Source organism: Monodon monoceros, unplaced genomic scaffold, assembly GCF_005190385.1.
Source record: "Monodon monoceros isolate NGI ecotype Baffin Bay Population unplaced genomic scaffold, NGI_Narwhal_1 Super_Scaffold_9, whole genome shotgun sequence".
In the NCBI taxonomy this organism is placed as follows: Eukaryota; Metazoa; Chordata; class Mammalia; order Artiodactyla; family Monodontidae; genus Monodon; species Monodon monoceros.
In genome coordinates this window covers 44,623,897-44,638,283 of record NW_021703786.1, presented here as the reverse complement: position 1 = coordinate 44,638,283, position 14,387 = coordinate 44,623,897, and the positions used below count along the sequence as shown (strand labels likewise).

Here is a 14,387-nt window from a genome sequence, read left to right as displayed (position 1 = left end):
AGTCAAAGCCTGTTTTCCCTTTTCTTCAGCTTTTCTTACTCTTAGCACCCACATGTTCCCTTTTTTGTTTTTTTTTGTCACCCTTATCAAACTGTCAGGAAAGCGTGAGATGCTCATTTATACTAGAGTATCAACGGTTGATATAGTCTACAAATATTATGTCACTTAAAGATACTGACATGTTAACAGGAATCAGAAACTGAAGCCAAAGGTGTTTAGTGAAGGGTAAGATGGCAGGTGGAAGGTTTACTTGGACCACAGCTTTGGGAAGCCCACTCCAAAGATGTTCATTGTGGACATAAGTGCCTGGCTTGTCTGCCTGTGCAGACCTGGCAGCCATGAACCCTGGCTAGCACACGGACACCTTGCCTTTGGCATCTGATGGCAGGTGCTCAGATATATTGACGAGGGAACACCCAGCGGGGCTGGGAGCAGCTTCTGTTTCCCACACACTTTCTGAAGACTTGGGTTCCTGGAAGTTGCGTTGAGAGGGCTGACTGCCCTTCCGCACGCTTTTCTTCTCTGCCAGTTCCACGCGGGCTGCCGTGTATCTGCTCGTGGCCGTGACTGATGCCACCATGCACAGGGCAAAAGAACCCCATGCGAGGCTGTCAACAAAAGGCACAGTTAGGAAAGGGTGTAGGGCTATGATTCCAGGGCTTCCTGCTGGGGTGGAACGTCAGCTGCTGGTTCTACCCAATTTGGATCTCAGAGAGCAGCCCATGTGTTGTTGTAGGCAACGTGTTGATGGTTAAGAGAAGCGATTCTGGAGTCATTGTGCAGAGTTTGCACTGTGGGTTTGTACCCATCTCTTATTAACTGTGTGACCTTGAAGTGGCGACTTCATCTTTCTGGATGAGTTTCCTCATCTGCCAAACCGGAATGATAGCTGCACACCAGACGGCTGTGAGGAATTCACGTGGGCCTGGGAAGTGCTCAGCATAGCATCTGCTAACATATGTACACCAGACGGCTGTGAGGAATTCACGTGGGCCTGGGAAGTGCTCAGCATAGCATCTGCTAACATATGTATTACTTTTTGTTGTTGTCTCTAACCCAGGACACTGGCACTGGGCATGGTTATTTTTATATCCCTATCCTCTGGAAGCCTATTGCATTCTGAGTTGATAGTCTACACTTTTCATCTTTCACAGAACCCAGAAGAGTGGCTGCTGAGAACCTCTGCAAACTGACATGTGTGTATGTTTTCATGGGGTGGAATTCCCAGGTAAAATAAATGGCTCCATATCCAATCAGCTACAAAAACCCTACCGGTTATTAAGTTCCAACCCCACTCCAGGGTTTCCAGTCATCCTTAAATATGACTTGACAATCAGGGATACCAAGATCTAGGAGAAAGGCCCAACAACAAACAGAAGAGAAAGGAATCTGGGGACTTCCCTGGTGGTCCAGGGGTTAACACTCGATGCTTCCAATGCAGGGGGCACAGGGTTCGATCCCTGGCTGGGGAACTAAGATCCCACATGCCATGGGGCACGGCCAAAAAAAACCCAAATCCACCCCCCCAAAAAAGAAAGAAAGGAATCTGAAGGAAAAATATAATACAAGGAACAGAGGAAAACAGCAACAAAAAGAAAACTCTTCGATTAATATCCTCAGAGAAATATGAGAAGATATTTCATCAATAAAGTGATACCAGGATATATGAAAAAGGAACAACTGGAAAACAAGGAAGATCTTGGAAAGTCCAATAAGATTCAAAATAAGAATTCGATAGAAAAGTTGGAGGCAAATAGAAAGAAAAATTTCAGAAATACCAAAAAGAGAAAGAGATAGAAAATATAAGGGGTGCAACAACATCTCAATAATTAATCCAATAGACTCGATATCTAACTCATAAAAATTCTCTGAAAAGAGATCAGAAGACTGAGGAATGGAAAAATCAAAGACATAATACAAGAAAAATTCTCAGAATTCTAGGACGTGAATATTCAAATTTAAGGGCTCACCAAGCACATGAAAGAAGAATGAATGTGAAGGAAAGAAGATCCCCTTCAAGGTACATTATCACGACATTTCAGGACTCCATAAATAAAGAGTAGAAAACAATAGATTACCTGTAATAGAACATGAATCAGAATGGTATTGGACTTTTGATGGAAGCAATACATTCTAGAAGGAAACAGACACATCTTCAAAATTCTAAGGGAGAATGACTTTCAGCAAAGAATTTTACATACCACCAAACTATCAATCAAGATGGAGCATTGAAAAAATACATTTCCAGACATGCAAGGAATAAAACAATTTATCTCTCATTGAATCCTTTCTTCAAAAGCTACTGGAGGATGTGCTGCCACAAAAAAGTGGTTGTAAACTAACTAGGATAATGATACAGGACCTAGGACACAAGGAAACAAGGGACTAGCAAAGGGAAATCTCCACTCGACAGCTCCATTCCAGAGTGGAGCAGGAAGACAGAGGGTTTTGGTGGGTTGGAAGAGTAGAGCAGGGAGAGATGGGACTGAGAGATTGTCATGTTTAGTACCATTTGATTTTTAAAAACTAGTTGTATGTATTTCTCTTATTGAAAATTAAGAAATTGAAAGCAATAGGAAACAAAATGATATTGGAAACAAACAGACCATTTTTCAAACTCCTATGATGTTTGGGATTTGCTTACATCCACAGCAGTAGGACCTCAATATAAATTGGCCACAGATCCTGACCCACCTGACATCCCTCTCAGCTCTAGAGCAGCTGTACTCCTGACTGTGTGCAGTGCTGGTGAGGTCACCTCAGGACCAATGGCACCTGCTCAGAGGGAGACAGCTAAAGTGACAAACAAGTGGAGGAAATGGTGTAAAGATAAACATTTGTAAAAATTAACTTCTTCAGATTTCAAAGATGAAGAAGCATTCAAAATCTAATAAATCATGAAGTTTATGGATAGTCATAACATAGATGTATATAGTAGGATGAGGGAGTGAGCCCTGAACATGACACTTGTTTTACAAAGAGAAAGTAACACAAGAGGTTGTTATAGAGGAGGAAAATGTAAGTATATGTATATATATATATATTTTTAAGAGGCAGCCAGGATTCGGAGGTCCACGTCAAAGAGAACCCCTGTGGTCTTGTGTGACATGGTCGAGTCTTTCTGGTAGAGCTAGAACTTCTATGTCATGGCCTGTCTTTCCGTTAGGATCAGGGGCTGGGTCTCTCCTCATTGAAGTGTTTATTAGGAATTATAGCAGGACTTTTCCCCTTAAGCTGTGTTTAAGAAAGTAACAGCACTATCTCTATTTCTTGAGCACTCTACCCTGCGCCAAGAATTTTATAAACATAACCTCTTTATATTCCCGTAAGCACAACTGAGACAGGTACATCATTTTACAGATGAGGAAACTGGGCTACAGAAAGATTACGAAACTAATCCAAGAGTAGCAGGTGGCAGAACCATGACCAAGGTCAGTGGTCCTACAAAACCTGTGTGCCTCCCTGCTGGTCCTTCGGGGCTTGAGCGCCGTGGCCAGCAACTCACCAGTATGACCAGCCATAGTCCCACGTCTGAGGCTTCCAATCTTCCGGTCCAACGTTCACAGTGATTTGAAAAATGGTTGTGTACATCATGTGGGCCACCATGGCTAGGAGCCCTGCACAAGGAAAGCTTGTGAGCCACAGTGAAGAATGTAGTTTCTCTACGGTACATGAGTTGGATGTCCAGAGCCCACTAGCATCCTCCTTGAGCCCTTCCAAGCAGCCTTCATGTTTTACATGTACACTAATTTCTTAAGAGTCACCGATCTACGCAGTGGTATAGGTTCCTTTGCCATGTCATCCCTCCCAAGACCACATCTTTCTATTTTATCTTGTCCCTGTGTCACTATGCTCAGAGACATCAATTTTCTATCCTCTCTTTCCCAGCACATAGGGGAGGTCCTTGAGCTACATTTGGCCTTAAGCCATACTTTACTAAGTTCTGTCACAGTATTCTTTAGAATGTGGATTGTTTGCTGACACATAAAAACTTTGCATAAAAATCTGAATATATTCTGGCCACAGTAGACTTACATAGCAAATAATTAGTGGGAACCGAAGTCAGTTGCCAATGTGGTTTTCTGTCCTTTGTAGGTGAATTGGTCTTTTTGCCTGGAGATCCAGAGGATTTTTTTTTCCTTTAACGGTTTTAGTGGGATGTGTCTAGGACTTGAATGTACTGTGTAATTTTTTCAGGTATTTGGAGGGAGTTTTCTGTATACAGATTTTGGTCTTTGGTCCAGAAAATTTCCTTGAATTTTGCTTTTAAATATTAGTTGTCTTATTGTTTTGTCTTTCTTTTTCAGGGACTCCCATTACATTTATGTTTTTATTTAATAAATGTATGGCAGGCAGTGACCAACTGGGGATCATCTTCAGTGGGATACTGACCCCAAACTTGGATAATAATTCTTAACAAGCTACCATTTTTTTGAGTACTTCCTATATACTAGGTGCATTCTTATTTAGTCTTCACCATAGCCTTTTGAGGTAGCTAGCTTGGAGAAGTTAAGCCACTTGCCCAGGGTCACACAGCCATTAAGTAGGAGAGATCTGAATGCAAGGAGGATTTCTCCACAGACTCATGCTTGACCATTGTACTAAACAAAGCAATCTCTGTTCTCAGAGCCAGTGGACCCCCTTCCCAGGGTTGGGACAAAGACATACTGATCAGTTTTATTCTCCATTTGTGCCTATCCCCCTTTTGTTTCATCAGTCACCCACTGCTTCCACCAATGGGGTTAATTCAGTAGCTTCTCCCGTGGACCAGATGTCCTGCTGAATGGGCTAGCGACAGGAAGAGCCAGGCTGGAGCTTTGCCAGTTGCCTCTGGGGCAGGCTGTGGGGAATTTGCCTGTTCTGATGATGCTCTTGGGGAAAGTACCTGCAAGCACCATGAGGATGGCTACAGAGGCATCCACCTTGAGCCAGTGGAATCCAGAGCTGTGATAACTCACTCTGGAGCCCAGGACGATGGCGCTTGTCAACGTCAGAAGGATACTCAGGACCTCAGCCCCAATGCACAGCCACAAAACACCTGCGAAATGTAAGGATGACAGAGACGCTGGGAACTTAGAAGTACTAGGATATTTAGTCCTTTGAGTTAGTTCACTTCTAAAACAAAAAATACAAAACCAGCACCGCGGGGTGAAAAACCACAGATACCTCTGCAGAGTCTTGGAAAGCTGACAGTGAAAGGGGGGTCCTGGGGCTTGAAAGAGAAGTTTGTAAAGATTGTCGTTAGCTGGAAGGGAAAAAGCACTAAGCAAAATTCTGATGTGGGGAGCTGAGGGATACTGGAGGTCCCGTGGCCTAGTTCAAAAGTTAAAGTGTCATTTTGATTCCACCAGAAGACATTATCTTTGTCTTTTAAAGGAGAGGATCCACTTAACCAGGGTGGGCAAAGGAATCTGAGCATTGAGGAGCCCTGATTCGAGATACCAAAATCTCACTTGTTTCTGTGTGAGCCTATGATTTACCCTTTGGGTGGGACCTCATCTGCAGCTTCAAGAAGCTGGGTTGGATGTGGAAGGGGGTGAATAAAGGCGGCAGGGAGAGAAACTATTATTTGCAAAAGGCCGCCTATAAGGCAGTTAGGTACTGTGTAGACACAGCAATGAATGGAACAGATGTGGTCCATGCCATCACAAAAGCTATATTCTAGCTGGGAAAACAGATACTAAGAAAGTAAGTACAAATTTGATGCGTGTCATAGAAAAGAAAAAACGCTATAGGAAGTGATGAGCTAGACTCATCTCTTTCCTGTTCTGTGGTCACCTCACATCGGTAGCTTGAAATTGGCCACGGTGGGAGCGTTTACACCCTGGAAAGTTGCAAACACTACCGATCAGGGCTTCCCCTCTCCTCCGCAAAGTCGGTGGTTTAACATTTTCTAGCATTACTGACTACCGGGCACATGAAAAGAGCCAGTGGTTCTGGCTTTTGGACTTGACTTCGTAGAAAAACCGTAAATAACTCTTTCCTCTTTTCCCCCAACCCAACCAAAACCATAGAAATTGTCCAAAGTGCGAGGAGGGCTGGTGGTCAGAACATGAGGAAGGTATTTATTTACCTCGTTCTTCAGCTGGTATTAGACTCTGGAAACTCCTACACTTTTCACCTAGAAGAAAAAGAGGATAGAAGCCCAAGTAGGGTGAACCTTGACTATTAGGGGCAAACTGTGTTTCTAGATCCCTTGAGTGTATCCAGGTCATTTTGAACAAGGATTGGGGAGTGTGGCTTTATTGTTCCCCAACAGGTGGTGCACCTCCCTGGGGGATCATGATACAGGTCTGCTCCAATGAATCCAGGCTAGGCCGTGTGCCTTTCTTTGGCCAAGAATTGGGAGTGGAAATGGGGGGAGGAGGTCACTTCTGGTCAGAAGTTTTAAGAGCCCGTGTTTTGTCTAAAGGTTCTCATCTTCTTGCTTCCATGATCACAAAAGCAGTAGTCCAGATGGAGTCTCTGTCTGCCTAGATCCCTGAGTGGCTCCAGTGAGGAGACACTGCTCACCGACCTGAAAAGTACAAACAGCAAGAGCTAGAAATGAATTTGTTGGCTTAAACTGCTGGGACTTGGGGCTTGTCTGTTATTATAGCATAACTTAGCCCATCTGGACTGATGCTGCAAGCCTTAGACCAGGGTACTTGACTTCCCAAACAGCATCCATGATGATATGAGTCTGAAATAATTTCTTTCTGGGTAGAGGGCAAGTGACAATGTTCGTAATCATTAAAAAAAATGAATTAGAGCAGATATCAGAACTATCTCTGCTACCGAGTGAGCCAATTACTCGTACTCCATTTTGCTTTCTGGAAGGGAAGCGAAAGGAAGCAGTTATTATGTGTGTACCAGGTACGGGGCAGAACCCACCACCAGGCTTCTTCTGTGCTCTGGGGGGTGTGCTTTGTCTGTATCATCTGTCACGTTGCACAGATTGGCTAGAAAACCTTGCGTTGCTACTTTTGATGTGTAGTCCCTTTGAAGGAGCTAAGTCCTTAAATATCTACTGAGTGGACGGATGTCACCAGATTCTGGTTTGGGGGTGAGTGACAGATGGATGATTGAGACCACAGCAAATCACCTTCTGGGATCCTGTCCCAGGTGGGTGTGCCAATTTCTCCATACTTCAGCCCCGAAATGAATCATGGGTGGCAGAGTGGGAGGAGCCTGGGAAATTGCCTGATTCTTCTCTGCACAGTTAGGAAGAGTGGGTCCAAGGACATCTGAGAGGAAGGAATGGTAAAGAAGACACAGGTAGAGGCATTTTCAGCATTAGAACTGGGCTTGCAGGGGCCCCGCCTGTGCGGTCCAGCCAAGTCGCTGATTTAATGCAGCCCAGCCGGCTGTAGCGGAGATGCGTCCTGCTGTTCCCAGTCTGAGCTGGTCGGAGCTAAAAGAGGGGAAGTTAGGGGCATAGATCATTAACTCTTCAAAGGAATGGCTTTCCCATTTCTAAAATCTGTTCAACAGTCCCCACACTAGCCTTGCTTTGAAGATTAAATGAGATACTAGGTAGGAAGGCTGCTCTCCTAGTTACTGTGCACTTAAACCTTAATGGAATAAAATGAGTTCTGGGACTTCCTTGGTGGCTCAGTGGTTAAGAATCTGCCTGCCAGTGCAGGGGACACGGGTTCGAGCCCTGGTCCGGGAAGATCCCACATGCCGCGGAGCAACTAAGCCTGTGCACCACAACTACCGACCCTGTGCTCTAGAGCCCGCGAGCCACAGCTACTGAGCCCGCGTGCCACAGCTACTGAAGCCCGTGTGCCTAGAGGCCGTGCTCTGCAACAAGAGAAGCCACCGCCATGAGAAGCCCTCGCACCGCATCGGTAAGAATAGCCCCCACTCGCCGCAACTAGAGAAAGCCTGCGCGCAGCAATGAAGACTCAACGCAGGCAAAATAAATAAATTAATTAATTAATTAAAAATGAGTTCTAATGGGGCCTTTTTGCTTATGGTTAGCATAAATCATTATTTATTACTAGACTGTAAGCACCTTGAGGGCAAAGATCACGTCAACTAACTTTTCTGGAAGTTTTCAGGGAGAGAAGTAATGTTGAGGAGCATCTTTGGACTTTAGAAAATATATTTTCTCTTATAGAAGAGAAAATTCCAGATCACTTTCCTATTCAAGAACTCATACAGCCTCCCCCCATTCCTCCAGCCTCACATCTAAATCTCTCTTCTTCTTTCATGTCCTCTCTCCAGCAAGCTGACTTCCCAATGCAGAACCCATTTTTTGCTTCCTTAACGCAAGCCAGCATTCACCTTCTACTTCATCAAGTATGCTATGTATGGCCAGGTGCATGCTTTTGAAGGTACAGATGCCCAAAGGCCATAACCCTTGAGATTTGCCATGCTCACCCTCCAAGTACCCTTGGGCCTCATTCCTTCATGCTTCTGCGTTGCCCCTCTGCTGGGCTATAGGAAGAAGAGAAATAAAGTTTGGGTTTATGATACCGCCATTTGGCTGAGCTGCCCTGCTGAGATACTCTCTGGCTTGATTCGGAAGCAGGGATTCATCTGTCACCTAACTGTCCACAACAGGTGGCCCGAAGGAGCGTATTTACACCGCCTGGGACCAAGCGCAACAGAATCAGGGAGCTATCTGCCAATCTACAGCCACACTGGCCTCTGCAGCCTTCTAATTAAGTCCATTTTGGATTGCGCAATGGGATATTTTTCCTGGTTGATTCTCTGCTTTTGGCGGCAGCAGTGGTGTGGACAGAGAATGTCACTTGCCGTATCAGTCAACAAAGGATGTTGCGGAAAACCGGGATACTGGCCCTAGACAGTGAAGATGCGTATCAAAGGAAGAATTTCATTAAGCCCAGACTCTTGCATCTTCCCATACATAGAAAAGTGCTGCACTCATTTTCTTGAGATGCCTGGTTTTTCTTTAATTAGCAGTAATCTTTTGATGTTTGATTACCTGGTTTTTTGCAAAAACTCCTATATATCCTGGCTCCCCCCTTACCTCCTTGGAATGGTCCCTCGGAGCTCTCTGAGAGGCTGTCTCCCAGGCTTAAGTCCTCAGTAATGCCCCAGATAAAACATAATTCTCAGCTTTTAGGTTGTGCTTTGTTTTTTTTTCGGTTGATAGCAGTGTTATGGCCATGGTAGCTCAACATTCGTCCTGGTCGCCCCAGTTCTACTAGGGAGGTCCACAGCCTTGGGGAAATCTCAACACTCGCACCTGCTCTCTTGCAAGGGACTTTGGGGCTGATGGGGGTCCTTTTTTCACATCATCTCATCAGCTCCTCACTAGAACCCTGTGAGCCAGGCCTGGAGTGAGAGTAGCAGATGGACATCATGGACAGAATGCGGCATTTAAATCCAACAGGACTGGCTTCTATGCCAGTTCTGCCCCAGTCAGGAATCATAGGAAGTTCCTTGACTTCTCTGTGCCTCGCTTTCTTCATCTGCAAAATGGGTATTATCAAAGTCCTCCAATGAGAAAGTTATGAAAGTATCTTGAGAGCAGCCTTCCACTTTTTGGTGTGTTTAATTACTGATAAAGGCAACTCCAGATATCCGTAGTTTACAGATTTGGAGGCCAGGCTCAAACAGGTTGGTAGAATCAGGAGTTGAAACTGGATTTTCTCACCCGGGACCCAGTGCTTTTTTCAACATCACCACCTGCTGTCTTTATACTTAATGCACGGAGGCCTAAGGGTCTGTCTTGTCTTCTGAAGAGGGCTGCCTTATCTCAGCAGGAGTAAAGAGGAGGCCAGGTACAGAGCCAGGGGCAGGGCAAAGTGAAAATGGAGGCCGGCCAAGGAGATTAAGAGAATTCCCAATAGCTTAGGAGGGTGAGTTTAGCCTGGGCGAAGGGTCAGACCACAGTGACCCCTTGATTAACATGAATCCTCAGAAATGATGTTCCTTTTGAATAAACCCAGCAGGATTAAGAGGAAAAATCTTTATAAACCCCACAAAGCCAGACAGGCAGGTGTTACATAACTGGACAGAAGTTTACCAGCCAAGCCGTACAGCCAGCCAGCCAGCCTAGGAAACGGTGTCGTAGTCCTGGGGACAGACTCTGGAAACCTGTCTGCTGTTCTCCCCAAGCCCCCACCCACTATGGGGTGCCCAGGTCCCTCTGTCCTTGAACTTTCTGAGTTTAGCAGAACAGCATAGTATTGGAAATCAACACATTTTGTTGACTAATTCATTCGTCCAAGAAAAAGAACGGTTAGTCGAAGTGCTGCCCCAACCAGGAGTTTTTGTTTTAAATCTTCACTTCGGAGGATGCTCTCTCTCTTTAAAGGCATTAGGAAGAAGGTGCAGAGCTATTCGGTGTGACTTAACAGAGGATGAGCTGAAATAGCACTCCAGGTAGGGGATCCCCGGGAGGGTCAACTTTTAGGGGGATGGAGATGGAGCTGATTCAGAAGGAAAATATCCAGGAAGCCTCAGGGGGCAGCAGAGCTGGGGGTGGCCGGACAGCCCGAGGCTCCTCTCCTGCACATCCTCCCCAGGCTGGAGTCCTTACGGCCAGATCTACTCAGCCCCCCTCACCTCTCCTGACCCTCTCTCTAAAGCCCCGGGTGGGTGCCTTCCATCCACCTCCAGTTGCAGTCTTTTCCTTTGTTTTGCCCCCACCTCTCCCAGGCACTTGTGCTAAATTAGACTAAATGGCAGAAGTTTGTACGGAGTAATCTCCCCGAGGGGGCCCCAGGCTGCCGTCTGCTGCAGCCATGCCTTCTTGGGCCTGGGCAATGTGTTTTCACATGGAAAGCCAGATAGCTTGCTTCCCTTGAACAACCAGAGGAACTGATGACGTTGAGCTCATAAGCCCACAAGCCCGTAAGGCTGAGCTGAGCAAGACGTGCCCCCTTCAGCTAAGGCTGAGGCTTCAAGGTCACTGGCATTCCCCGCTAGCCCTTACCACCTTCTGTAGGCATTTATTTGCAACCTAATGTAGGCCTTTTGCTTTATTTCCTTATACGTTTGCTACTATTTTAGTTATTATCTAGTAAAAATTTAATTCTAACCTTTTTTGTTTTAGGGGCATCTTGTAGCACGGTGATCACGTTTCTGGGGAGGGGGGAAGGTGTTCTGAGGACAATGGCCTCCTTTCTTCCTTCTTAATAAAGTGATGACAATATTTAAAGACCTCGGTTTACCTGGACGACCTTATTATATCAAGAAATATGTAGGATGTGAGGGCGATCTGGCTGCGACATCTGTCACCCCTTTCATCGCCAGGGTTCATTCAGCTGATCTGGCTGGCTAGGCAGGTGTCTCCTTCCTCCCTCACCACTCCATCTGTGTCCCTCCCGAAGCTGCACGCTCTGTCGAAGAGGACGACCTTCCCCGATAGAGGAGGACCGTTCTTTGGTCGAGGGTATACGAGTAGCTGTGCTCCCCTGCTAGAACCTCCAAACAAGCTCTCAAGGTCCATTTATAGGAGAACGTAGGGTAGTCAAGCTTCCAAGACTCCAGACACATCCAAATGAGGCGCTGCACGTGGCAGTCTGCCTTTAAAAAAAAAAAAGAAATAAAAAGAAAAAAACCCCAAATATATAAAAGTGTGAGTGGAATATTATTTTTAGATGGATGGGCACAAACTTATTCATTGACAATTATAAGACCATTGCCCTTCAGTTAAGTTTTGGGTATTGTGGGTTTGTAGGGAAAGTCTGGGCTCAGGGTTAAGAAGTTTGAGTTGCATGTGTAGCTCTATCAGAATCTAGCTATACAATCCTCAGTGGGGCCCGTCTACCTCTGGAACTCAAGTTTTCCCATCTGTGAAATGAGTCTGATGTTCTAGATCAGCCTTTTCCAAAGAGTGTTCCACTGAACACTAGTCTCACAGGATATTAATCCTTATTCTACACAGACATTTTTTTTACTACTTCAACTAATTTTAGGAAACACTGGGATATGTAAGAATAAACAGGTTTCTTTTTTTTTTTTTTTTTGCAGTACGCTGGCCTCTCACTGCTGTGGCCTCTCCCGTTGCGGAGCACAGGCTCCGGACGCGCAGGCTCAGCGGCCATGGCTCACGGGCCCAGCCGCTCCGCGGCATGTGGGATCTTCCGGTACCAGGGCACGAACCCGTGTCCCCTGCATCGGCAGGCGGACTCTCAGCCACTGCGCCACCAGGGAAGCCCTAAACAGGTTTCTTTATTGAGATTTTAATGTGCTAATGTGCATTGTGAATTTCCAAGAAGGAAAGGTAGTCTACGACATTTTCCAAATTTGTTTGACTATCAAAACATTTAATTTTACAAAGAGTACCTTAAAAGGCACCTCTGTGGAGTAATCGTTGAGGAAACCCAGCGAAGCCCTTGGTAAAGCCTCCTTCTGGTTTGACATCAAGCATATAAGATAAACATAAATCAGAAAAGGGTCAAGAAATACATTCTTTACTTTTCCTTGGCTTTGTCCATGAATCACTGAAAACATCAACCCTCCTTAGAATTCAGCACGTCTTCCTGATCATATACGAAAAACCTTTCAGTCGTGTGACCCGTGAGAAGACGGGTGTGTGTGTAGTAAACACTCTGTGTGTTGACAAAAGGGTTCTCCTGGTCTCTAGCGGTCCCCACACATTCCCTTAACTGTGCTTCCAGCCCCTGTTTTAGGTTGAGAAGGCCCCCCCTCCCTGACTTGCATAACACTTTTTTTTATCAGAAAGCCGGGGGATGATTTACATCACCTATCTCCATAGTGTTGTGTGTATATGTGAGGCACCCACCATATGCAGGCAGACAGTTTACAGCTGCTCTGGACCTCCCTGAATCTTGTAGCTTTTTTTTTTTTTTTTGCGGTACGCGGGCCTCTCACTGTTGTGGCCTCTCCCGCTGCAGAGCACAGGCTCCGGATGCGCAGGCTCAGCGGCCATGGCTCACGGGCCCAGCTGCTCCGCGGCATGTGGGATCTTCCGGGACCGGGGCATGAACCCGTGTCCCCTGCATCGGCAGGCGGACTCTCAACTACTGCGCCACCAGGGAAGCCCTGAATCTTGTAGCTTTGACATTGTTTAAGAGATGAGGTTTCCAGTTCCACCCTTTTCTCAAGCCCAGCTCATGCGAAGTCCTTTCTCCAGGTCCCCTGGTCCCTGGGGAAGCAGCTCCCTTCCACCTAATTTTCTAACTCTTGTTCTCAAGTTCAGGTTCTACTATAGTCCCAGCTCGCTGACATTACAAATAGTAAAGCTTCTAATTTTCTCCAGTTAGGCCTTTTCTTTCTAAGGAATGCTGTCCTGCTCAGTTTCTTGTCCTGGAGTGACCATGACCTTGTGTTGCTGGGGAGGAGAAGCTGCCTCAGGTGATGTTGAAGGGCTTTATGAGTTAAGTTCTTCTGTAATGAAGTTTCCTCATCTCCCCTGTCTTGTGTCCTGAGGCAAACACCTGGACCGTCCTGCCTCAGACCTTTGCTCACTCATTTCTGTCTGCCTGGAGTATCCTCAGCCCCGGTCTCCATCTATTAAAATCATAGTCCTGCTTTGAGGCCTGGCACAATGGCCACATCCTTTACAAAACCTTCCCGTGCCCAGAGCTGTCAATAGCCTCTTCCTCCTTTCCAGTTCGGTATCACATTGAGTCTTTGTTATATCATTATCACATTTTTCCTTGTTTTAATTTTATCTCTGTTCTCACCACTGTGGCTCACTCACCTTTGCACCCACCCCTGCTCTCGTTCTCCTAGTCCTGTGCCTGACACAGAAATGGTTTTAGTGAATTCATTCCATACTTTCCCCTCTTTCCAGATGGCTTTGCTGTATGTACCCTGGGGCATTTTGGTTTGTGGCGTAATCACCAGGGGAGCTTATTAAAAATACAGATAACACCAGATAGAAAAGAGAATTGAGGAGAATAAAAGAAAACAAAATGTAGGGCTTCCCTGGCGGCGCAGTGGTTGAGGGTCCGCCTTCCGATGCGGGGGACACGGGTTCGCGCCCCGGTCCGGGAAGATCCCACATGCCGCGGAGCGGCTGGGCCCGTGAGCCATGGCCGCTGAGCCTGCGCGTCCGGAGCCTGTGCTCCGCAGCGGGAGAGGCCACAACAGTGAGAGGCCCGCGTACCGCAAAAAAAAAAAAAAAAAAAAAATGTTATGAGGATGGGGAAATAAAAGGCAATTAGAAACTACAGGAAAAGCAAAAAGCTGTATAAGAAGTTTAAGGTAGTGATAGCACCCTTCTTGATTCTGTGATGAACAATATGTGTATAGTGTAAATAAATTATTGGTTTGTTGATTTAAATAGAACAGCAATATAGCTATATTAGAAGGATGGCAGATATGGGATGTGGTGGTGAGAGAAATTTATCCTTGTCTATTATGACAGGAAGTCAATAGATACCATCTAACATGATACTATCTAACATCTAATAGATACTGTCTAACATGATACTATCTAACATCTAATAGATACT

At 45.8% G+C, this 14,387-nt stretch overlaps 1 protein-coding gene across 1 annotated transcript in view; it reads right to left on the bottom strand.

Moving 5' to 3' along the window:
• Positions 1-349: 349 nt before the first annotated feature.
• The window catches only part of GSG1L2 (GSG1 like 2), a 16,131-nt gene continuing 2,093 nt past the window's right edge, over positions 350-14,387 (bottom strand). Inside the window, exons 2-5 of the mRNA XM_029211097.1 lie at positions 6,074-6,121; positions 4,886-5,038; positions 3,506-3,617; positions 350-608 (exon numbers count right to left, since the gene is read on the bottom strand). Of these exons, the coding sequence (XP_029066930.1) occupies positions 350-608; positions 3,506-3,617; positions 4,886-5,038; positions 6,074-6,121 (572 nt within the window). The remainder of the gene's footprint in view (positions 609-3,505; positions 3,618-4,885; positions 5,039-6,073; positions 6,122-14,387) is intronic.